At 43.5% G+C, this 27054-nt stretch overlaps 1 protein-coding gene across 1 annotated transcript in view; it reads right to left on the bottom strand.

Moving 5' to 3' along the window:
- Nucleotides 1–8504, bottom strand: part of LOC140202080 (scavenger receptor cysteine-rich domain-containing protein DMBT1-like) — a 47856-nt gene extending 39352 nt beyond the window's left edge. Inside the window, exon 1 of the mRNA XM_072266941.1 lies at nucleotides 8362–8504. Coding sequence (XP_072123042.1) covers nucleotides 8362–8504 — 143 coding nt within the window. The remainder of the gene's footprint in view (nucleotides 1–8361) is intronic.
- Between the last annotated feature and the right edge of the window lie 18550 nt (nucleotides 8505–27054).

Raw genomic sequence — 27054 nt, 5'->3', positions numbered from 1 at the left:
TGTATAAAGAGAGTAGAGCAGTGGGCTAAGCGTACACCCCTGAGTGCGACAGTGTTGATCGTCAGCGAGGAGGAGATGTTACCACCAATCCGCAGATTGTGGTCTTCTTGTTAGGAAGTTGAGGATCCAATTGCAGAGGGAGGTACAGAGGACCAGGTTCTGCAACTTCTCAATCAGGATTGTGGGAATGATGGTATTAAATGCTGACCTATAATCGATGAACAGCATCCTGATATAAGTGTTTTTGTTGTCGAGGTGGTGTAAAACCATGTGGAGAGACATTGAGGTTGCATCTGCCATTGACCTATTGTGGCGTTAGGCAAGTTGCAATGGGTCCAGGTCCTTGCTGAGCCAGGAGTTCAGTCTGGTCATGACCAACGTCTCAAAGCATGTCATCACTGTCGATGTGAATGCCACCAGGCAACAGTCATTAAGGTTGCCCACATTATTCTTCTCAGGCACTGGCATCATCAAAGATCCTTACCAACCAGGCTAGGCTCTTTTCTCACTGCTGCCATCAGGTAGAAGGTATAAGTGTCTCAGGACTCGCTGCACCAGGTTCTTGAACAAAACATTCTGCTTCTGGTGTTCACACAACCAAACATCTCACTTGAAGGACTCTTCATTTTGTTAATTCCTGCTGCAGGGATGGGGTATAAAACAATATTAGAGACATTACCATTTCTCTGGAAAAATAGAATTGGGTAATATAGAGTCACATTGCTGGCAGCAGAGTCAAACCCAAAAATTGAAAAGAGAGATGTGTGGAATCTAACTGAAAGTCATTCCAATGTAAAAGGAAACCGCTTCATGTGACAAGTACTAGAAGCACTCAATAGGCCATATCGCAGTTGTTGGCTCAGATCTAATGTTGCATTTGTCTGATGACTTTCAGTTGACACCACCAAAAAGTGATCGATGTGAAAAGGTTCTAAATAAGTGCTAATGTAAAGAAAATGGAAAATGAAAAGCAGGAGTGTGCAAACAAAGACAGAATAGAACCTATAGAATTAATAACATCATCTTTTATCTGAAAAGTGGAGCTGCATTTGCAAACTGACATTTGTACATTTGATTTTTATTTACATATTAAACTGCAATGAGCCGAACAAATAGATCAGGCGCTGATCCTGATGTTTCTTTTTTTGGAGACTTCCCCACCTCCTGTCCCAGATTTCAGCAGGCCTTTTATACACGTTTTTCACATCACCGCTGTTCATAATGAAAATTATCACACAACTCCATTTCTGAAACACCTGTTATAGTTATATTTACAACTTCTGGATATCATAGCTTTTCTTTTCTACACCATATACTCGTTAATTTGCACATAAATGAAACGTCTGGATATATTTCACACAGCAACAGATGACAAGAGTATCAGCAGAAAACATCAACTGACTGGTTATTTCCATCCATGTTGCCTGATCTGCTGAGTACATCGAGCATTTTGTGCGCGTTGCTCAAAATTCAAATAATGCTACAAGCTTTCATGTTATTAATAACACTTCAAGATGAAACAGGTTTTTTTCTGTTGATGAAATATAACAATTGAGACAGTTGAGCTGCAAATATTCATTCAGGGAGAGCTCTTTGTTTATTGTCGGATTTTATACTCGAGAAAGCACGGGAGAGCGAGCTGGGGGTACTTTGGGGTTCTCACGTTTAACTGTCGTTCATTCTTTTGGGCTGTTATCGTAGGTGTTTGCGAGAAAAACAAACATTTCAGGATATATATTGTTTACAATTCTCTGACATTAAATTTGACCTTGGGACCTTTGAACCTTTGAGTGCCGTGTGCTATGGCTGTTTGCTAATATTGTATGAGTTATACAATTTGCCATTGCAATTGATTTTGCCCGGTTGTCAACACCTTGAACTGTTACAGAGCAACAAACCAACCATGTTCTTTCTGAGTATTCACGGCGGCTTGCCACAGATTTTAGAGAATATAAACTCACACTCAACGTAAGTGAATTGCATCTTGTTTTTCTTACAAACAATTAGAAAGGGGATTTTGAGACAGTGACCATTAAATGCTGTCAATATTTTATTCCTTGTATATGAAAATCTCTTGCCACATTCTGCATTGAGACAAGAATGTCTCTGCAAAAATTGTTTATCTGTTGAGCTGGCAGGAAACACCTGTATCATGGCATATGCTGAAAAATATCATCCATTTTATCATTTCCTCTGCTGTATTGATATGCTAACTCTATACTTCGCAGCTGGCTGTGTTCTGACTAAGAAATTTATGGGCCTAATTTCTAATCCCGACTCTAAATCAAAAAGGTCAATGTTGGAATGTTAAGTTTGGTGTGAAAAGAATGGTGAATTGTGACAAGCTTCAAAAGCTGAACTGAAAGAAACATCTGCCCATCCCAGCTCTGCATTCTTTATTAACGATGTAACTCCTCTTCCCACCCCCATATGATTTCATATTAGAAAAAAATAGTTACTCAGCTGTCCAGGCTAAAGTTGAAACTTGATAAACATAATAAAATTATATTAGGTGTTTTCAAGCATCTTGTGCAGTACTTCCTGAGCTGGCATTGATGTTTTATAGCAGATATGGTTAGTCCAGACTCTGCAATCTTTCTATCCTTGGAAAATAAGTTTTGCCCAGCCTTACTCTTTGATCAGTTAAATAGTGTGGCTGCTGTCCACATGCCTAGAATGTTGTTATATATCGTATTCCTGCATTTGTGCTATTGTATTTCAAGAAAACAAATAAACACGGAATAAAATCCTGGGCAGAGCAATAAGAATTTTGAATCTACAAAGTTACTGCTCTATACATTTTTCTAAGTATGCCTGAAAAAGAAGTCTTATACGTGGTGGCATGTATGCACTCCGATAATAATTTTTACTTTGAATTTTGAACTTTCCAGTGTTTGAACATTTGACCATCTACTGTGTTCAGGTCCCTCATGATGTTCCATCAGGTTACCCCTCGGCCTCACAGGCTGCAACGAAAGCAATTTATTTCCCCCTACTTTGCACCAGAAGACATACTGCACACAGAGGCAATAACCTGGTGTATCTCTTCTGACACCCCGTTCTGTGCCTCCATATACATCTTGTAATCCATCAAGCAAAAACACACAGAGTACTCCACATGTGGCGTACTTACATATACAGCCCAATTGTTATACTCATTGTGCCGTGTGTTGTAGGAAAGCATGTCGTTTTCCTTGTTCACCACCTTACTCACACATTGTCACAAAATCCACTTGTATTGCCACTTTTAAGTCCAAGAGATAAACCATTGAGCCTAACTATTATAATCAATGGAACTACTGTTGCTGGAAAGAACTGCGAAGTCGAATTGCTTTTAATGCCAGTGAATTGATGGCTAACTCCCTCACAGAAGCAAGGAATAGAATGTTCTGAAACATATTACCACTCGTTAGCATAAAATGCCATTCATGTACCTGAAGGAAAGACAGCACAGTTACTTCTGTTTGAGGTCTAATTACTGTTTTCTCTATGAATTTTATAACTTTACATATCTGACAATAAACAACAATACAGCTACTTAAATTGCAAACAAGTGCGAACAAGTTAGAAACACCAAAAAGAAAAAAATCTGCAGATATTAGAAATCCCAGCAACACGCACAATATACTGGAGGAATTCAGCAAACCTGGCAGCATCAATGAAAAAATCACACTAAACATTTGGGGGCAAAACCCTTCCGCAGGACTGGAGAAGAATAGCTGAAGAGTGGATTTAAGAGGTGGGAGAGGGGTAGGAGTACCACCAGGTGATAGATGAAACCTGGATGGGAAGGATGAAGTAAAGACCTGCAAAGCAGATTGGTGAAAGAGACAGAAGGCCATGGAAGAAAGAAAAAAGGGGATGAGATAAGAGAGGGAAAAGGGGAAATGGAGTATTGGGTGTGGGGGTGTAGTGAAGGGCATTACCAGAAATTTGAGAAATATTTTTCATGCCATCACGTTGGAGGCCACCCAAACGAATATAAGGTATTGGTTCTGCAACCCAAATGTGACCTGATCACAGCAGTGGACGAGGAGATGAATGGACATATCGGAACAGAAATGGGAAGCGGAATTAAAATTAGGGGCCACTGGGAGATCTTACTTGCTGTGGGATGCTCGGCAAAGCCGCCTCCGAATCTACATTGCGTCTCACCGGTGATGAGGAGACCACACTGGGAGCACCGAACACAGTAAGTGACCCCAACAGAATCACAGATGAAGGGTCACCTGGAGGGACTGCTTAGGGCTCTGGATGGTGGTGAAGGAGGATGCGTAGGGGCAGGTGTATCACTTCTTCCACTTGCAATGATAAGTGCCAGGACGTAGGTCAGTGGGAGTGACGGTGGACAACGGTGTCGTGTAGGGAGCGATCACTGCAAAAAGCTGAAAATGGGTGTGTTAAAAAGACATGCTTGATGGTGCGATCCCATTGACGGTGGCAGAAGTTTCAGAGAATTAACTGCTAGGTGTGGAGGCTGATGGGGTGGTAAGTGATCCCAAGAAAATCCCTATCCCTGGTAAGTTGGGAGGATGGGGTAGGAGCAAACATGCGTGGAAAGGAAGAGATTTGGTTGAGGACAGTTTGTTGGTTGACGAAGGGAAACACCTTACTTTGAAAAAGGAGAAATTTTTGTGTTTGCATCCAATAGGTTATGATGCATATTGCAAAAACGTGTGGAGTACATTCATTCACAATGTCCAATGAGTGCCGACCTCAGCATTTGATCTTTCCTAGTAGATCAGCCACGTCAGAAAAGTAGTGGGAATTGTATAATCATCACACTTTACCCAACACAGGATCATAATTAACATTAATTTAACTGCAGTGGAAAGAACCACATCAATCATTAGGCAATGCACACAAAATGCTGGATGAACTCATCAGGCTAGGCAGCATTAACTAAACTGAGATGCAAATATATATTAATTGGTTCTGTCACAACCATGGATTCGGCAACGCAGCAGATATGGCAATTGTACTCGTGAATATGCACGTGTCAGCTAATTATTCTATCATTCTGATAGCATTGTGATATCCATTCCGTCGTATTGTGTCAAGACTTGGACACAGAACAGCAACGCTTCGCAACCTGCATTCCGCCTCGCCTGAGAAGTTGGACAGTCAGGTCAACCGACTCTGAAGAATAGCGGTATTCGTTTTATTCTTAGCTATTCTTTTCAGCCGCAGTTTAAGCTTCATTCACCATTTAGAAGTTTTAGCTAACGGTCCTGTTTGCTCTAGAGTTTCTTGTTTTATTTTCCCTTTAAATCTTTTCACATTAAAGTCTGTTAAATATCCAACCGATTCAGTCTCCCACTCAGCACTTGGGTCATATCCGAACCTTGTGACGGTAAACCCCAACCACGCAGAGACATTGTAGCTAACCTTGGCCATGAGATTCATTGGCCAGAGTGATTCATCGAGGCAACAATGTTCCCTTGGAATTTCTATGTATGAACTTTTTTTCTGTCTCCAGCATGAAGGAGCTTGCCATGGAATAGACTCAGCAAGGTTTGAACAATGACGTTTTGACATTGGTGGCCTGAGGAGAGGGTGCCTTTTATTCTCAGTGCATGTCCTGACTTACATTTCGGGAGTTCTGAACCTACATACCGAGTTTCTCAGTCTACATTGAATTTCTCTGGTATCCATTCCAAGCTTTACAAGACACAAGTACCCAGGTTCCCAGCAATGTGGTCTCGTGACTCAAATCTACATAACAAATGACCGCTTCAAGTAAGCTTATCAATTGATTCAACAGTCAAGTCAAGTGTAAAATCTGGAAGAGCCCTACTCCAAAAGCTGGTCCCTGGCTGGATTACCCCTTGATGAAAGTCATGGTACAGAATGGAAAAATAGAACTTTCATGTTGCAAATTAAACTGAGCTACAGAGAACCACCTGGTTTAGTGATGAAAGAAAACTGACTACGCTGTCTTTATCTGTGAAATTCAGAGTATATCCTCATTGTCTCTGGAAAAATTGCGAAAGATAAAACACTGAATAAGATTTGAAATGGTTCCTTCTCTAGGTTTCAAGTCTCATGGTTTCAACGTTCATGGTTTTAATGTTTCCCAAGAACTTTTCTATATGTCCCAGGGTATTTATTTTTCCGATTGTTTCCAAGGCTTATTCAATGTGTTTAGGGTTATTCAATGTCCTCCCCATCGAGATCGCCTAAGCCTCCCTCTTGGCCCTGCCTGAGGTTTCTTGATATCAGTGTTGGTGTTCACAGGTATCAGCCTCTCTGGATCCCCAAGTCTCCCTCTCTCTCGAGTTCCCCTTCCCTCCCTCTCAAGTTCCCTATGTGTCTCAAGTCTTCCCTGGATCTCAAGATTTCAGGTCTTCCAGGGCCATCTAGTGTCAGAGAGGGATGCTCTAGCAGTGCCTTCTTCAGGGCTGTGCAGGGTATCAGAGAGCTTTTGGGCTCTGAGGTTTTTAGAGCATCTGAAATGGTTAATTTTTGATTAATATTTATTAATGGTTTTAGAGTTTCTTGTATTTTTCTTGAGCGGCTCACTCTTTGTAATGTGGTTTCCTGGTGCTTTCCGTGTAAGTTTAAGTTTATTTTGATAAATTCAGATTCTGTGTCAGTTTTCTTATTGAAGGAGATGCCGGATTAGCTCCAATCGGAGGATCCTCATTTTCAGAATGATTTGTCTCATGGTGTCACTTGGTCGAGCTACCTCTGTCTATGCTCTTGTCTCTATATGGAAGTCTTTGGCTCCAATATTGGCAATGCACCACTGAAGGCCATCTTGGACTAGTCCCTCATTCGAGACTTCCAGAGGACACAGATCTGTGGCGCCTCAGGGGCTAGGATGGGGTTGCTGTCACAACCATGGATCCGGCAGCGCAGCAGATAGGGCAATTCTGCTTCTAAATATGCACGTGTGAACGAATTATTCCATTCATTTCATCGTATTGTGCCGAGACTTGGACACGGACACAGCAACACTTTGACGCCTGCATTCCGCATTGCCTGAGAGATTGGACAGTCAGATCAACTGACTCTGAAGACTAGTGGTATTCGTTTTATTATCAGTTGTTCTTTTCAGCACAATTTAGGCTTCGTTCAGCATTGAGAGTTTTGGGTGCAGTCCTCTTTGGACTAGAGTTTATTGTTTTCTTTCCCTTTAACACTGCTTGCATTCAAGTGTGTGAAACATTGACGCGCTTCAGTCTCTCACTCACACTTGGGCCATGTCTGCACCTGGTGACAGCTCGGTGTAGTGCAAGATGATATTTGCTCCATTTATGTTGGTGTACACTCTAATAGCTGTGTCACAGATGCAGAGATTTGTGGCCTGTTAGGAGTCCCGTAACTCATGGATATAAGGCAGCACAGCATTCATTCTCTGGGTAACACTAGCTGTATGGATAACAGCCGGGAAAATCTTGGTGCCTCCATGTGTTGTTTTTTTTTTAAATCTAAATGTCGATTTGTGTTGTATTTAAGATCATCATCATCAACAGGCGCCGTGCCCAGTTTGAGCTTTGACTGCCATGGCCCACACACTCCTATTTCGGGTCAAGTGGATCAATTCATTAATATTCATTTCCAGTTCTCTGGCTGCTGTCTCCATCATCATTCGTCTTGGTCTTCCTCTTGCTTTCATCCCTTCAATCTTTCCCGTACTTACCGTGCATTCCAACTCCTCTTTCTTAATCACATGTCGAATGAAGTTACATTGACTTTTCATGATCCTATACATTATTTCTTCTTTTGTGTTTGCTCTGTACATGACATGCTCGTTAGATATTCAATTTCGTCCATGATATTCTTTGCATCCTCCTCAAAAACCACATATCTGCTGCTTCAATTCGTTTCCCCATGCTACTAGATATTGTCCGACATTCTGAGCCGTATAACATAACTCGATAAACGTAACATTTCAATACTCTGAGGCGGATTGTCATGCCTAGTTTGGTATTGGTCAGTGTACTTTTCAAGGCAATCAAGAGGTGTCTTTTGCTATCCCTATACTTCTTTTGATGTCCATGTCGCATCTGCCATCTGATGTCACCCAGCCTCTTAAGTAGCAAAAGTTCTGTACTTGTTTTATATCTTCAGCGTTTATTCTCAGCCTGCAGATAGGATACTCCTTCCTTTTGGATATCACCATGCAGTCTGCCGTTTTGCAATTGATAGATAGACCCATTTTTGCACTTTCTTCAACAACTATATTAATTATGTTTTGTAGTTCTACCTCCGTGCACAGTGTCATCTGCATATCTGAAATTATTGATGTTTTCACTGCCAACTTTGGTTCCAAAGATATCTCTTATTTTTTTGTCATATTGTTTCACTGTACACACCAAATACATCAGGGTCTTTCAGATTCTGAGGCTCCTGTACCTTCTTCCTGGTGGCGTCAGTGTGAAGGCTGCAGGGTCTAGATGGTGGCAGTCCTTGATGATGGATGCTGCTTTCCTGCGATGGTGATACATACAGATGTGTTGAATAGTGATGAGGGCTTTACCCTTGATGGAAAGGGCCATACCGACTACATTTCATAGGTTTTTCAATGCGTGCATTGAAGTTTCCATACCAGACATAATGTTACCAGTCAGTGTACTCTCCACCACACATCTGTGGAAGTTCATCCAAGTTTTAGTTGACATCCCAAACTTTCATAAACTACGAAGAAAGTAGAGGCACTGCCTTGCTTCCTTGGTAATTGCACTTATGTGCTAGACCCACGACAGAGCTCTGAAATTATAACACTGAGGAATTTAAAGTCACTGACCCACTCAATCTCAATCTTACTCACATTGAGTAATAAGTTGTTGTCGTGGTGCCTCGCAGTCACATTTACAATCTCCCTCCTATATAGCGATTCGTCTCAATTTTCGATTCGGCCAATAAGGTACAGTCATGGGCAAACTTAACTATGGCATCGAGCTGTAGATAGCCTCATTGTTAAAAGCATTCAGCAACCAGGATAGGATCTAAGCACACAGCATAGTGGTTCACCTGTGTTGAGGGAGATTCTGGAGGAAACATTCTTGCAATTCTGACTACCTGGTGCCTGCAAATGAAGAAATCAAGAATCCATTTGCTGAAGGAGACATAGATGCCGAGGACTTGAACCTGATTGATTAGTTTGAGAGGATCATAGTATGTTGAGCTGCAGAAAATGAAGAGCATCATGATGTATGTATCTTCGCTGCCCAGATGTTCGAGGATTGTGTGAAGAGCCAATTAAATGCCATTTGCTGCTGACCTGTTGTGATGACAGGCAAATTGGAGTAGATACACGTCAGTTCTCAGGAAGGATTTGATACTGTGTGATTCATCTCCAGCCTCACAAACCACTTCATCACAGTGGATAATAGACAGGCTGGATGATATTCATTGAGGTAGATTACTACATTCTTCTTAGGCATCTGTATAATTAAAGCCTGCTTGAAGCAGGTGGGTACTTCAGGCCAAAGCAAGAGGTTAAAGATATCAATGAAAACACCCACCAGTTTATCAGCGCAGGTCTTCAGCAGTCTGCCAAGTACAACATCTAGGCCAGATGCTTTCTGTGGATTCACCCTCCTGAAGGATGCTCTAATGTCAGCCTCAGAGACTCAATACACTGAGTCATTCAGGGCTCTGTGAGTTCCTGAAAGTGCCTCCATTTTCTGATGGACAAAGCAGGTAGAGAAGGTATTAAGTTCATCTAGGAGCGCAGCCTTGCTGTCACCTACAGTATGGCATTTGGTTTCACTTTGTCGGAAGTGACAGCATTCAAGCCCTGTCATAAATTCCATGGCAGTATTTAATAGATACACAGCAGAAAGTTAATCCCACTTGTCTCCATTTCCTCTCACCCTATACTGAATCATATATGTGCAGCTTGTCTGAGAGGAAAGATACATTGTTAATGGTTTGAGGATATTCCGAAATTCTTGAGTGTTGTTGAAATTGAAAGTCTAATCTTTGCTTATAGAAAGGTATGGGTCACCTGGTAATATTGGCATAAGAATTGCTCGGACTGAATGATACATTTTGTGAGGTTCAATGACATTGAAACACATTAATTGTCAGGCAATGGGAAGTATGGAGGTACAAAGGGACCTTGTTTTGAATTTCCAATGTCTTGAAATTCGCAGTAGAGCTGGATGTTTGTTTACAGTCTGGTACCACACAGTGGGAAGAATATAAATGCACTGCAGGGGATGAAGTTGAGCCTCGCCATGATGGTACATGGGTTGGAGTATTTCTGTTGTAACAGAGGGTATACAGGCGGTACTTATCTTCCTTGCAGCACAGCTTTGTCAGAGGGAACATGACGGAATTGTCACTAATATGAGTCTTATTGATGAGATCTTCTATCCATGGCAACTGGAGCTTCCACAAATTCTGTTAAGAGCCTACAACCATGGAACGTATGATTAATGTGATAAGTCCTGAGGAACAGTTGTATCATCTGGAACACATGGATTGAACTAGTACAATGTGGGGCTGGGGAGGCTGTGCCATCACAGCACATATTGTAGTTTAATATAACATCTTCTGGAAGAATCAATCTTTGCTTCAAACCATGTTATCAGCACTGTATTCACGGCTCACATCTGCCCTCGAGTGGTCAGCATTGGAATAGCAGTTGGATTCCCAAAGGCATGATTTGCGAGAAATTACTATCGGTTTTTCAAATGAGCAAATTGGGATAAGTGATTTTAAGTGATCCTCTAAATGCCGGTCCAAGTGAAAAAAGTTAAATGAGTAGTACTGTTTACATCCATTCAGATGTCTCAATTTGTCATGCCAAGAACTTTTTTGTGAGTTGTAGAATGTGAGTAAATCATTTCCCCTGATTTTCTTCATGAGGATTACATTGAGGTTAATTCAGATCATTTTCAGGAACTAAAGTAGTATTGATTTGTGGAGCTGTAACTACTTTATAATTTGATTGGTTAATAGTTCATAAAAGATATGCCCAGGTACCTAAAATCTCAAGGGTAATATATATTTTTCAGTCTGTTTAAGATTTGCATATACTAATCTTTAGTCGCTGTCTTCTGGTTACTCACTCTGTTGCAGTGCAGATCATTGTAATCTCCTCCTTGCTTCCTGCACTCCTACCAGAACATGTCTTGTCTCTCAATTTTTCCTGTAGTATTTTGTTGAATCTGCTCTGCATTCTGTTAAAGGCCTACCCATAATAACAAATAAGTAAAATGACAGCTGTTGTATTTCATAAATTGTTAACTGTGTTTTTTAAATTTAATGACACTACCTTGTACACGTTACTTATCCCTTGAATTCATCTACATCACAAATGTCACAGATATTTTCTACACATGTTGTATCTCCTAAAATGACAGATTCACAATGTAATACAAACTCCCTCATGTCATCTTCAAAGTGTATCAACAGAATGCTCAATGATTAAAATGCTACTTTCCATTTCCCCCAGATTGCCAACTACATAGTTACTTGTAACAGGAGAGGAGACCACTGTTTCCATGGAGGAACCCTTTGGGACCAGTGACCATTGTTCTATTATTTTTAAATTAGTTCTGGATATTGAAAGAACTGGTCCACACTCAGAAGTTCTAAGCTGTGGCAAAGCAAATTTGGACATTACGAGAGTGAAAAGTACAAAGCTGAGTTGGGATATGCTGGTTGCAGGCAAGAGGACATCTGGCAAATAAGAAGATTTTAAAAAAAGATATATCAAGGGTTCCGCATCAAGGATTCCTGCTAGAGTGAAATGAAGGATGGTGAATGTATGAAGCATTGAATGATGAGAGGTATTGAGCCTCTTTTCAGGGACAACAAGGAGATGTGGGCAAAATGTGTCGGGGAAGTATAGTAGATCATAAGACATCAGAACAGAATTCAGTCATTTGGCAATTCAGTTCTGTTCCACCATTCCTTCATGGTTAATTTATTATCCCTGTCATCCCTATTTTTCTGCCTTCCCCCATAACCTTTGACATCCCTTCTAATCAAGAATCTATCAACCTCTGAATAATGGGCTTGCAGGAGTATACTCAGGAAGAAAATTGGATAAGCAAAAAGAATGCATGAGATAGCTTTGGCAGAGGAGATTTTGCATAATTAAGAGAGATTTTATAGCTATTGCAATGTTAAAAATAGCAATAAGGGAGAGTGTAATGCCACTCAGAGACCAAAGTGTATATACTCGTGCAGACTCACAGAGATGGGCAACATCCTCAGTGCATCTTCCTCCTTTGATTTTACCAAAAAGAAAGATAAGAACACATCTAATCCAGAGAAAGTTACCGGGGAGATTTTGCAGATTGTCCACATTAAGGGAGAGGAGGTATTACATGTCTTAAAATGTACGAAGGTAGAGAACACAGCGAAATTTAAAAACATTTTGGGAAGCTGGAGAATAATTGAAGGAGTTCAGGCTCATGGACATAATTCATCATTATGATGGCTGAAATCCTGGAAGACTGCAGTCTGGCTAATGCTGTGCCTTCATTTAAAACATGTTGTCATGGAAACACTAACCAAGAACACCGAGAGTGGCTTCGAGTTTCATTTTAAGAGTTTATTAACATGATATCATGGAGAGAATACATCAGTCTCCACCGCCACCAGAATTTGATTTTTCGGTTATACCGAGCTCATATTTATACAACTTTACATAACTTTGTTTCGCATCCCATCGTCAGTAGATGATCAATTGTTTAAAAGCCAGAACAATTATCTCTCAGCGCGAGTCTGACAGTTCTTCCTGCTTCCTGTTATCAGAACTGATAATTTATCCCCAGTCGCATCCAGTACCTGTGGTCAAGTATCCTATTTATTGGAGTTCCTGCAACTACCCTTATCATTCAAGATTATTCTTGACACACATCAGCTGTCTTAAGTCCAGCTGTTGCAGAATGGTCAACTATCCCATCATGCACTAGTTTTAACAATTTCTACCACATCTAGAAAAGAAAACCCTGAGAATTATACACCGAAATGGCTATTATGCTTGGCAACACACATCAAAGTGGCTGGTGAATGCAGCAGGCCAGGCAGCATCTATAGGAAGAGGTACAGTCCACGTTTTGGGCCGAGACCCTTCGTCAGGACTCACTGAAAGAAGAGCTCGTAAGAGATTTGAAAGTGGGAGGGGGAGGGGGAGATCCAAAATGATAGGAGAAGACAGGAGGGGAGGGATGGAGCCAAGAGCTGGACAGTTAATTGGAAAAAGGGATATGAGAGGATCATGGGACAGGAGGCCCAGGGAGAAGGAAAAGGGGGAGGGGGCAAAATACCCAGAGGATGGGCAAGGGGTACAGTGAGATGGACAGAGGCCAAAAAAGGAGAGAGAGAAAAAAAGAATGTGTGTAGATAAATAAATAAAGAATGGGGTTCGAGGGAGAGGTGGGGCATTAGCGGAAGACAATGTTAATGCCATCAGGTTGGAGGCTGCCCAGAAGGAATATAAGGTGTTGCTCCTCCAACCTGAGTGTGGCTTCATCTTTAAAGTAGAGACGGCCATAGATAGACATATCAGAATGGGAATGGGATGTGGAATTAAAATGTGTGGCCACTGGGAGATCCTGCTTTCTCTGGCGGACAGAGCGCAGGTGTTCAGCGAAACGATCTCCCGCTCTGCGTCGGGACTCGCCAATATATAGAAGGCCACATCGGGAGCACCGGACACAGTATATCACCCCAGCCGACTCACAAGTGAAGTGTCGCCTCACCTGGAAGGACTGTCTGGGACCCTGAATGGTGGAAAGGGAGGAAGTGTAAGGGAATGTGTAGCACTTGTTCTGCTTCCAAGGATAAGTGCCAGGAGGGAGATCGGTGGGGAGGGATGGGGGGGACGAATGGACAAGGCAGGTACGTAGGAAGCAATCCCTGCGAAAGCAGAAACTTCTGCTAATGCCCCACCTCCCCCTCGTACCCCATTCTTTATTTATTTATATACACACATTCTTTTTTTCTCTCTCTCCTTTTTCTCCCTCTGTCCGTCTCACTATATACCTTGCCCATCCTCTGGGTTCCCCCCCCCCACCCCGCTTTCTCTTCCAGATCATTAATATATATATGACAAACAACATTGGACCCAGTATAGATCCCTGAGGCATGCCACTAGACACTGTCCTCTAATCTGAAACACAGTTATTCACCACTACTCTCTGGCATCTCCCATCCTGCCACTGCTGAATCTATTTTACTACTTCGATATTAATACCTAACAATTGAACTTTCCAAACAAACTTTCCGTATGGAACCCTGTCAAAGGCCTTACTGAAGTCCATATAGACAACATCCACCACTTTACCCTCGTCAACTTTCCTGGTAACCTCATCAAAAAATTCAATGACATTTGCCAAACATGAACTTCCACGCACAAATTCATGTTGAGTGTTCCTAATCACACCCTGTCTATATGGATAATTATGTGTACCATCTCTAAGAATACTTTCCATCAATTTACCCACCACTGACATCAAAGTCACAGGCCGTAATTGCTAGGTTCACTTTTAGAACACCATTTAAAGTAGTGTTGTGTAGTGGAGAGATTATTGTCTGGATGGTTCCTTTGCCTGGTATGGAAACACCATTGCCTTTGAATGCAAAACACCACAAAAGGTAATGGATTCAGCCCAGTACATCATGGGTAAAACTCATCCATCATTTTCCACATGTACACGAAATGCTGTCAGAAGAATGCAGCATCTATCATCCGAGATCCCCAGAACTCATATCATGGTCTGTTGTCACTGGTGCAATCAGGTAGAAGGGGTACCTACCTCAATTTCAACAACCAATTCTACCACTCAACCATCAGGCTCTTGATATAAAGGGGGTAACTACACTCACTTGCCCAATCATGCAATGTCCCTACAACCAAAGATCTCACTTTAAGGCCGTTTATCTCATTATACAATGTTCTTTTTCCTCCGCTACATTGACGACTGCATTCACACAGCCTCATGCACCAATGCTGAGCTTGTCAATTTGAAAAACTTTGCCTCCAACGTCAATCGTGTCCTGAAATTCAATTGGTGCACCTGTCTAAGTTTTTCTTAAATGTTAAAAGTGAGCCCGCATTCACCACTTCTTCTGACAGCTCATTCCACACTCCCACCATTCTCTGTGTGAAGAAGCCCCCACTGAACATTCCCTTAAACTTTTCCCCCTTCACCCTTAACCCATGTCCTCTTTTTTTTTTTCTCCCCAGCCTCAGTGGAAAAAGCCTGCTTGCATTCACTCTATCTTACCCATCATAATTTTATATATCGCTGTCAAATCTCCCCTCATTCTCCTAAGCTCCAGCGAATAAAGTCCTAACCTATTCAACCTTTCTCTGTAACTCAGATTCTCAAGTCCCGGCAATATAGTTGTAAACCTTCTCTGCGCTCTTTAAACCTTATTAATATCCTTCCTGTAATTTGTTGACCAAAACCACACACAATACTCCAAATTCGGCCTCATCAATGTTTTATACAACCTCATCATAACATTCCAACTCTTATACTCAGTACTTCGATTTCTGAAGGCCAATGTACCAAACGATCTCTATACGATTCTGTCTACCTCTGATGCCACTTTTTAGGGAATATTGTATCTGTATTCCCAGATCCCTCTGTTCTACTGCACTCCTCAGTGCCCTACAATTTACCTTCTATGTTCTACCTTGGTTTGTCCTTCCAAAGTGCAATACCTCACTCTTGTCTGTATTAAATTCCATCTGCCATTTTACAGCCCATTTCCCCTACTGGTCCAAATCCCTCTGCGCGCTTTGAAAACCATCCTCACTGTTCACTACACCTACAATCTTCGTATCATCAGCAAATTTGCTGATCCAATTTGGATGATTTGAATTGATATCCTCCATCAGTTAAGTTAAAGCAATTAATTCAAATACTAGAACTACTTTCAAAAGAGAAAGATGAACTTTGGACAGGATAAATGCAGAACATTCAACATAAAGAAAGATGAATTAAAGCTAACAGAATTAAAGTAAAACCGAACAGTACAATACAATGGAATGGATGAATGTATATGAAACCTAAGTATCTGGGATATTAAGAAGAAATTGGATCATAGCATAGCATGAGAAAGGAAAATCTTTTGACAGAATTCACTTCAAGGTGAGAAAATATGCCAAGCAGAGCTCTACAATAAAATTATAGCAAAGGCAATAAACAATTTCACTGTAATTATATTAATGTATCTTCTCTGTGGATTGTCACCTTGTCATGGTGGAGAAGCTTGTGTGGTCCTATGATCCTGAGAGCAATGCCGACTGGAGCTATGCTTCTGGGAGGGTCACCCATGGAGGTAAGGTCAAGGGTGAGGTCCCTGGCAAAGAACAATCCAACCAAGACCTTAACGGTGGAACAGGTGGACGAAGTTACTTTGAACTCAATGGCTGTGAAGGCAGAAGAAGGTTGCAACAAATCCATCAGCTCCAATCGACGTGGTTTCCATGCCATTGGAATCAGTTGGTTGATTTGTGAAGTATCGTGTGCTTCTTGGAGTGCAACATCAAGTACACATTAAACAAATACTTGCACAGGTGTCTTCACTCTGTGGGCCACTTCTTCAGAATGAAGACCATCATCCTTGACCTCAAGGGATGGCCAGAACGACGATAGCCAGTTGGCGGAACTTATTCTCAAACTGAATAACTTGTCTTTTGCCTCTTCCCACTTTCTTCAGACTAAGGGTGTAGCTATGGGAACTCACATGGGCCCCAGCTATGCCTGCCTCTTCGTTGGTTATGTGGAACAATCTGTGCTCCAAACCTATTCTCCTACTGCTCCCCAACTTTTCCTTCGGTACATTGATGACTACATTGGTGCTGCTTCCTGCACCCATGCTGAGCTCGTCAATTTCATTGACTTTACTTCAAACTTCCACCCAGCCCTTGGATTCACTTAGTCTATCTCGGAGTCTTCTCTCCCCTTTCTCGATCTCTCGGTCTCCATCTCTGGAGACAGACTGTCCACTGACATCTTCTACAAGCCCACTGACTCTCATAACTACCTCGACTATACCTGTTCCCACCCCGCTACATGTAAAAATGTCATTCCCTATTCCCAGTGCCTCCATCTCAACCTCATCTGCTCCCCGAATAAGGTTTCCCCTTCCAGGACATCTCAAGTGCTCTCTTTCTTTAAGGATCGTGGTTTCCCTTCTGCCGTCATCAATGATGCCATCTCCCGCATCTCCTCTATTTCCCACACTTCGGCCCTCACACCATTCCCACGGCACCACAACAGGGACAGAGTTCCCCTTGTCTTTACCTACCACCCCACCAGCCTCCAGATCCTGTACATTATCCTCCGCAACTTCCGCCACCTACAACAGGACCCCACTACTAAGCACATCTTTCCCTCTCCATTCCTCTCCGCTTTTCGCAGGGAACGTCCCTCCGCGACTCCCTGATCCACACGTTCCTCCCCACGGATCTCCCACACGGCACTTATCCCTGTAGGCGTAAGTGCTACACCTGTCCCTACACCTGCTCTCTTGGCACCATTCAGGACCCCAACCTATCGCTCCAGCTGAGGCAACACTTCACTTGTGAGTCTATTGAGATCATCAATTGCATCCGGTACTCCCGTTGCGGCCTCCTCTGCATCGATGAAACCCGACGCAGATTGGGGGACCGCTTCGTTGACCACCTCCGCGCCATCTGCACAACAGACAGGATCTACCAGTAGCCATCCACTTCAACTGTGCTTCCCATTCCCATTCCGATATGTCCACACATGGCCTCCTCTACTGCCATGATGAGACTAAACTCAAGTTGGAGGAGCAACACCTCATATACCATCTAGGTAGTCTCCAGCCCATTGGTATGAACATAGAATTCTCCAACTTCCAGTAATTCCCTCCCCTCCCTTCCTCTATCCCTATTTCACTCTGCCCCCTACCCCAGCTGCCTATCACCTCCCTCATGGTTTCGCCTCCTTCTACTACCCATTGTGTTTTCCCCTATTCCTTCTTCACCTTTCCTGCCTATTCCCACCCCCACCCTTTGATCTTTCCCCTTACTGGTTTTTCACCTGGAACCTACCAGCCTTCTCCTTCCCATTATCCCCCAAGCTTCTTTATAGGGCCTCTGCCCCTTCCCTCTACAGTCCTGACGAAGGGTCTCAGCCCGAAACGTCGACTCATCGTTTCCACGGATGCTGCCCGACCTGCTGAGTTCCTCCATCGTGTTGCTTTGACCACAGCATCTGCAGAGTATTTTGTGTTTACGATCTCTAGGCGACACCGTGGCTTTGAGGCCCCGACGCCCGCCAGGTGAATCCGTGGCTTTGGGGCCCAGTCCTCGCATACACAAGCACATACAGAATTTTAGTAAAAATACAACTAGACAACAGTCCAGTCCCTTCAGTCCATTTTAAACCTTCAGTCGCTTCAACCGCGTCCCACCGCTCCTTGACGCCTCACCTTCGGTAGCTGAAAGCAAGCGATATCTCAGTTTGAGGCCCGTGTCGACTGAATGCCTCTAAAATATCTGCAGTTGGCCACAACAGAGATTGCCTTCTGCCAAACGAAACCCGAGGACCGCAAGGGCTTCACCCCTCACTCCCAGTGGCTGTAAACAAGCGACACCGTGGTTTCAGGCCTAATCCTTATGTCGACCGAGGAGAAGGCCCCTCCATCCGCCCCCGCTCGCATGCAATAAATCATCGAATCGAACTTGCGGCGGACCAGATGAACAATGTTCAAATGGGTCTTGCGATCACAAGAAAAGTGAACGAGTCGGCCACTCGCTGTTCGACAGTGAGCCTCCATCGACTGAGGCGGCAGCACGTTGCACAGCCCCGTCATTATCTCCGGCAGCGAACAACTCGCTGATGGTGGAGACCTGCAGACCTTCGTGTTCTTCATGTACAGCAGGATCTTGTGATCGTTACACGTATTTTTTTTAAGTACCACGGCAGCACTTCTTCTGACCCCGTAGAAGCCGCTGCGACGAGTTGCGCCGCCATCATGTCCGAAGGAAGAAGAAGAAAATGCCGAAAAAACACAGAAACAAACCAGCTCATTTCAGGATATTTGCACGGGCGCAATGAAGTGTCAAATATTATTCATCAAATCTTGCTTCAAAATACAAATTTATGCAGGAAATCACAGCTTACTACAAATACAAGTCGGAACAGTTTTAGAGTCAGAATATCACATTATATTATGACTGTTCAGTTATTACGGGTAGGACAATCCTTAATGACCGGGCGAATATAATGACACCGAATAAACAAGCGAGAACATCTTAGTTGATAGATATAACCATTCCAAACGCACATAACCGAGATATAAATCAATGAAAAGCACGAAAAATGTGCTGAATTAAAAGAGAAAATTGATATACTTTGGAACATGAACAAGATATACGTTGGCCTGGTAGTAATATCTGCGACTGGTGTCACACCAAAGGCTCTCCACAACAGCATTAAATAATTAGGGCAACATAGCGATATTTGTGTCAATGCTCTGAAAGCTACAATAATAAACACCAGTTGAATAGTCAAAACTTCCTAGCAATTGACAAATGAGCGTGCTTGGCTGTACCCGTCACCCAGGTTTTACCAGCTTGAGCTGAGAAAAAATAACGAGAGAAACCGGAAGCAATCCAACGCATTGCAGGAACCTGTAACAGTTTAACACAATGTGATTACCTGTAGTTATGCAGACACCATCAAGTGGCAAACATCAGTCAACAAAATCTTGCTTTAAAATACAAATTCATAAATGGAACCACACCTTACTCGAAATGCAAAGGATAACCAAGCATGGACAATTTATTTAATAGATATCACCATTCCAAACACACACAAATTACAGAAATCAATAAATGAGAAGACGGCAAAAATATGCTGAATTACAGGAGGAAAACTGTACACTTTGTAACATTAACAATGTATATCTTGTCCATATAGTAATAACTATAGCTGTTGTCATCCCAAAGGCACTACACAATAGCATTAAATAATTTGGGCTATAAACTAATATCTTTGTAAATCTGCAGAAAGCCACAATACTAAACATGACTGCAATAGTCCGAAAATTCCTCGCAATTGACAAATGTGTCTGCTTGGTTATGAATGTATCTCAAGGTTTATCAGCTTAAGCGGAGAGAAAAAAAATAAAGTTAACCAAAAGAAACGAGTATGCCCTCCATGAAAGATATCCCAACAATCTGAGCAGACTAGATATTGACATGGAAGTGTCATTCACCTGGGTCGGAGTTGGAGACTTCTTCCCAAAGACGGTAGCGTTCCTTGTGGCAATCCAGGACCCGGAGGTTAACACAAAAATAACAAAAGTCATAATAAAAGTCCAACAAATTCAAGATGATAAATGTAGAAAATGTCAAGGGAAATGATTGCCAATCCAACATATTGCAGTTACTGCATACTGCTATTGCAGTTTAACACAGTCCGGTTACTTACATGGGCACAATCAACTGGCAAACATTATTCACCAAAATCTTGCTTCAAAATACAAACTCATAAAATAAATCATCTGTCCTAGAAATACAAGTCTGGTCCAGTTTTAGAGTCAGAACACCACAGATTATATTTCCTCAAATCCAACATAACAGATACTACAAAATAAAACAAACATCCGGAGAAAATAACATGGAATAAGCAAACAAGAAAAACTTGCTTAATGGATTTATCATTCCAAACACACATAACTTACAAAATCAATAAGTGAAAAACACCACCAATATGCAGCATAAAAAAAAAATGAAAGGCTTTGGAACATGAACAGGCTATACATTTTTCCCGAAAGTAATATCCACAACTGGTCACATTTCAAGTCATAGCATTAAACATTAGGTTGAACAAGTTAGTTTTTTTTTTTTCCATTTGGAGCGTAGAAGGTTGAGGGGGGACTTGATAGAGGTGTTTAAAATTACCAGGGGGATTGATACAGTTGACGTGGATAGGCTTTTTCCATTGAGAGTGGGGGAGATTCAAACAAGAGGACATGAGTTGAGAGTTAAAGGGCAAAAGTTTAGGGGTAACATGAGGGGGAACATTTTTACTCAGAGAGTGGTAGCTGTGTGGAACGAACTTCCAGCAGAAGTGGTTGAGGCAGGTTCGATGTTGACGTTTAAAGTTAAATTGGATAGATATATGGACAGGAATGGAATGGAGGGTTATGGACCGAGTGCAGGTCGGTGGGACTAGGTGAGCGTAGGAGTTCGCAACGGACTAGAAGGGCTGAACTGGCCTGTTTCCGTGCGGTAATTGTTAGATGATTCTATGGTTATTAGAGCCACACAACAATGTCTATAAACTTACTTTACAAAACAGCAATAATAATCACCACGAGATTAGACTGAAGATTTCCAGAGGCTGGGAAGTGAGTGTGTTTGGCGATGCTCATACTTCAGGTTTCACAAGCTTGGGCTGAGAACAAAAATAAATTGCAATAATAGTAAAGTAGCAATGGAAAAATACTGAGAACATGAGATAAAGCGTCCTTGAAACCCTTCTGCTCCAATATGAAGACATGGAAAATACTGCAGAGAAGAATCATCAGAATGATATAAACAAGAGAAAATCCGCAGAGAATGGAAATTCCAGCAACACACACTAAATGCTGGAGGAACTCAGCAGGCCAGGCAGCATCTATGAAAAGAGTACAGTCGACGTTTTGGGCCTTGACCGTTCAGCAGGACTAGAGAGAAAAGATGAGGAGCCAGTGTTAGAAGGGAGGAAGAAACATAGGATGATTTGTGAATTCGGGAGGGGGGACGTAATCGTGAAGTAATGAGTTGGGAATTTGGTGAAAGCGTAAATGGCTGGAGAAGAGGGAATATAATATGAGGGGAAAGAAGGAAGAAAGAAAAGGGGAGGAGCACCAGAGGAGCCGATGGGCAGGCAAGGAGATCGGGTGAGAGAGGAAAACGATATAGGAAATTGTGAAAGAGGGACACAAGCGGAAGTTCGAGAAACCAGTGTTCATGTTATCCGTATGGAGGCTACTCAGACGGAATATAAGATGTTGCACCTCCAACCTGAGTGTGACCTCATTGCAACAGTAGAAGACCCCCTGGATAGATATGTCAGAATGGGAACTGTTCTGATTTGAGTACCATCATCCAAGGTATAATTAACCCTCCAAGATCATTCTTGGAAAGAAAATGGGACGTTATTCCCACTGCAGGAGATCATTTACTGTCGGATGGAGACTAATATAATTAGCAGAAAAAAACAATAAGGGGGTGAGATTATGTGTACTCTTTGAAAGATGTGGTGATTTTACAGGTGTATTACATACCGTGAGCCACTAAAATTTGGATGGACTGAAGCCTCCAGATCTGCTGGGTGACTTCAGCATCTTGTGTGTTTCTTAGTGAACATGTCTTCTGTTTGTGAAGCAAGATGCTATTCATGCCCTATGTTCTGCACATTATACTGTAGGTGAAAGAAATCACTTGCCCCTCAAAAATCATAAATATGCAGAATTACTTGAAATCGTAAATCCAGGCATTTGTACTCAAAACAAATAATTCAACTCATGTTTCATTTTGCTATTCGGTTGTCCTGGACAGTTTCCTTATCCAAATTGCGTAGTCTGGTAGGTGGACGGTAATCAGTGTTAAACCCCAGCAGCTGATCTTGACCCACAAGAACACAAATGCCGTTTAATTGTGGGCAAGATGAGGATAGATGTGGACATTCAGCACAGACGTCAACAGCTGTTGCTAATCATGTTTGGAAAAAAAATGAATATTAGTGAAAATAAGTTATTCTGCTCCATAATCTTGAACTCAGAGAAGGTGCCAGTAGTGAATCTCCTTGCAAAACAGAAAAATTATGAATATATAAGCTTTTGTATGTTAAGATGGCGCTTCCAAAGATGGGCGACAGCAGGCTTGTAAAACATAAGGCAAGAGATTCGACCAAAACATTACTTATAACATCATTTCAGAAAGAAAATTTGGTGAACTATCATCGCAAATGACGAGGAGGCATGTTCGGGGAATGAGCCGTGCTGGGGCATTGCGAGTTCGAGCAACGTTTTCGAGCCGCCGGGGGTGGCAAGCGGAGATTGTATCGCGCCGGAGATGGAGTGTGCGATTTGGAAGAGAGTTGATCCTGGAGAGTTTCCATACCCGGACACCAAACGCGGGTGGGTGGTTGGTTCGCTCCAATGGCAGAACCGATCTTGTGAGATGCAGAACGTCTCCCGGCTGAGCGGCGTGAACGTATCGGGAAGCCGGGATCCATGTCCTCCAACGTGGCACTACTCGGAGTTTGGACAATTGAAACACGCACAACACGCTAGAGAAACTCAGCAGGTCGGGCAACATCCGTGGAAACGAACAGTCAACGTTTCGGGCCGATACCCTTCGTTAGGACTGAAGAGGGAGGGGTCAGGGGCCCTATAAAGAAGGCGGGGGGCCAAACTCAGGTTGGGGGAGCAACACCTCCTACACCATCTGGGTAGTCTCCAGCTCCTTGGCATGAACATTGTATTCTCCAACTTCCTCTGATTCCCTCCCCCTCCCTTCCCCCATCCCAGTTTCACTCTGCCCCCTCCTCCAGCTGCCTATCACTTCCCTCATGGTTCCGCCTCCTTCTACTCCCCATTGTGTTTTCCCCTATTCCTTCTTCACCTTTCCTGCCTATCTCCTCCCTGCTCCCCCTCCCCCACCCCTAGATCTTTCCCCTTACTGGCTTTTTACCAGGAACCTATAAGCCTTCTCCTTCCCACACTCCCCCACCTTGTTTATGGGGTATCTGGCCCCTCCCTCTTCAGGCCTGACGAAGGGTCCCGGCCCGAAACGTTGACTATTCGTTTCCACGGATGCTGCCCGAGCCGCCGAGTTGCTCCAGCGTGTATTGCGTGTTGCTTTGACCCCAAGATCCTCAGATTATTTTGTGTGGACAATTGAAACAACGGCCCAGATGGACTGGAACACCGACGGTCAAGTACGCAGTCGAGGGTAGGGATGATTTCGCTCGCTTTCCTGAACGTTTTTGCCCACTTTTCCGATGACAGGGGATCGAAGCTTCTGCCTGCTCCAACTGCTCCTGGAGCGGATCTGGGACTCAATCTGGTGCGGGATGTCGTTCGCTTGCGTCTATTATCTGCATGATGCGTGTTCCCCACACAACCTCACCCCCCACCCGTTTCAGAATCATCAAATCTTCTCACATACCCCTGACCCTCGGGCACACTTGGCTGACCCAGCATTACCTCTCTGTGAACTGGAAGGAAGGGAGGGTCATTGCAAGATCACATCTTTGCAAGAGGCGATGTTTTCAACTTGGTGCTCCAACCACAGACTTTCCCGAGACCAGCAGTCACCGGGGAGACAGCTTGTTAGTTTCTGTGTGACACATAGCTTACGAGAAATGAAAGCTGCCTCCAAGTGAAGTCAAGCCGAATCCGATATCTATAATACAACCGCACTAATGTGGCCATACATTTCCTGTTTCTCAGCTCCACCCATAAGGATTTAGTAGACAAGCCCTCTAATCTGTCCTGCCTGAGTACTGCTGTAACATTTTCCCTGACAAGCAATACTACCCCCCACCCCCCGCCGCCACACCTTTCATTCCTCTGCCTCTATCAGATCTGAAACATCGGAACCCTGGAATATTAACCTGACAGTCCTGACCCTCCTGTAGCCAAGTTTCACTAATTGCTATAACGTCATAATTCCACGTGTCAATCCACGCCCTCAACTCGTAAGCCTTCCCCGCAATACTCCTACCATTGAAATATATACATCTCAGAAAATTTTTACCACCACTCTCAACCTTTCTATTTGCAGCTTTGCTTGCACTTTTAACATCATTTATTTTCACCCCAGCCACACTGTCAGCTTTGGCACTCCGGTTCCCATCGCCCCGCAAATCTAGTTTAAAGCCTCCGAAATAGCACTAACAAACCTCCCTGAAAGGATATTGGTCCCCTTGTAGTTCAAGTGTAACCCGTCTCTCCTGTACGAGTCCCACCTGCCCCAGAAGAGGTCCCGATGATCCTGAAATCTGAAACCCTGCCCCCTACACCATCCTATTCTTACCCTCACTGGCATGTAGCACAGGTAGCAATCCTGAGATTACCACCCTCGAGGTCCTGTTTTTCAACTTCCTACCAAGCTCTCTATACTCACTCTCAAGGACCTCCTCACACTTCCTTGCTATGTCATGGGTACCGATATGCACCACGACATCTGGCTGATCACCCTCCCACTTCAGAATGTCATGCAAGCGATCAGAGACATCCTTGACACTGGAACCCGGGAGGCAACAAACCATCTTGGATTCTCTGTCATGACCACAGAACCTCCTATCTGCAACTCTAACTATCGAGTCCCCTATCACTACCACTCTCTTCTTTTTCCACCCTCCCTTCTGCACTGCAGAATTAGACTCAGTGCCGGAGATCTGTCTGCTGCAGCTTGTCCCAGGTAAGTCATCCCCTCCCCCAACAGTATCCAATGCGGTATACTTGTTGTTGAGGGGAATGGCCGCAGGGGAACCCTGCTCTGCCTGCCCTTTCCTCTTCCCTCGCCTGACAGTGACCCAATTTCCTGTGCTCTGCTCCTTTGGCTTAACTACCTCCCTGGAGCTACTGTCAATAATCTCCTTATTCTCCCGAATAATCCGGAGGTCATCCAGCTCCTGCTCCAGTTTCCTAACGCGGTTTGTTAGGAGCTGCAGCTGGATGAGGTTCTTGCAGGAGTCGTTGTCAGGGACACCGGAGGACTCCCGGACTTCTCACATCCTGCAAGAGGAGCATTGCAACATCTTGCGTGGCATTCTCTCTACTCTAAACAATCTGAACAAAAAACTTACCGGAACCTACCCTGGTCTCTGCCTGTACTCTCCGAAGCCTGTTGAGCCAAAGCCGTCCCGCTCTGACTCAGTCCACTCCGACGATGGCCGCTGTATGTGGTGGTCTGTTTTTAAACCTTGGCGCACTACGTATGTTTTCTTTAACCATTTCAATTTTTTTTTTCCAGACCTATCATCCAGGGTTGACGAATGAAAAAAAAACAAAAAACAATTGCCTTGTCTCTTCAGTTCGACGAACCCCAATAAGGAGGCAGTTTAACACAATTTTGCTCAAAGTGATGGTGATTGCTGCCATTTGTTCGGGAAGATAGATAACTATTCTCAAGGCCTATAGCGTAGAGGTCACCCGAAACGCTCTATGGCATTGTGCGCACCGGACCACCCGTTCGAATGCCACTTTAGGCTTTCGCCACTAAACCTCCCCGCGCAGGAGGTAGAAGTTGGGGCAATAAGTTTTGCCCGACGTTACAAATTGGCCTCTACCCGGAAGGCTTAAATAAAGCCGAGCCAGAAGTGAAGGTAGCGACCAGCATTGCAGCCTCCGCAACACGTTGGTTGTCTAATCAGGATTTTGTCTCTCCGGTCGGAATCTAGAAAGTTGGCGGCCAATTCCATTGAACCACCTCACAGCACTCCAGGACACCCAAGATCAACCCCACCTTGAAAATTTCTGAATAAAAACCTGAAATCACCAGTTCGTTACTCTCACTACTGTCCGTCTTGCCGTCACCAAGCTTTGTTCAGAGGGAACAGCTGTTCATTGTTAAAAGAGTTCTGTTCTCACGAACTGTTCGGGGTGTTCGGTGGTCCTTCGTGGATTAGGAGGGATTGGAATCGAAGCAACGCTGCTGAAAGAGACATCTTGAATCCGGCTCTCATCCATGACTATCATCATCATCTCTCAGTGTAACCAGGGCAGTCAGAAGTCGGCCGGAAGGACGGGGATACTCGGCTGACGCTCAATCGGCTGCGCAGGATTCCAGGGTTTAGTCGCTCTAATTCCTTGAATATGGATAGCTGGCGCATCCCCTCTAAAGATTCAGGGCCACACAGCTAATTGGCGGCCATGATATGGTGATAGAATTTTAATGATTGAAGAGCATCTGAAGTGAGGGTTGGTGCTCAATCGTCAGCTCATCTTTGGATTCTCTTCTAGCAACTAGTTTAGAGGTTTGTCTTCATTTCAGTCTCGTGTCGCGTCTCGGATACTACAGCACTTAGGCCCTAACCAGCCTTGCCCCGATCTCTCAACACAAATATTTTTTTTTCAAATCTATCAGACCGC

Source organism: Mobula birostris, chromosome 8 (genome assembly GCF_030028105.1).
Source record: "Mobula birostris isolate sMobBir1 chromosome 8, sMobBir1.hap1, whole genome shotgun sequence".
Classification (NCBI taxonomy): domain Eukaryota; kingdom Metazoa; phylum Chordata; class Chondrichthyes; order Myliobatiformes; family Myliobatidae; genus Mobula; species Mobula birostris.
The sequence above is the reverse complement of the archived record's forward strand: the minus strand, read 5'-3'. Positions and strand labels throughout refer to the sequence as shown.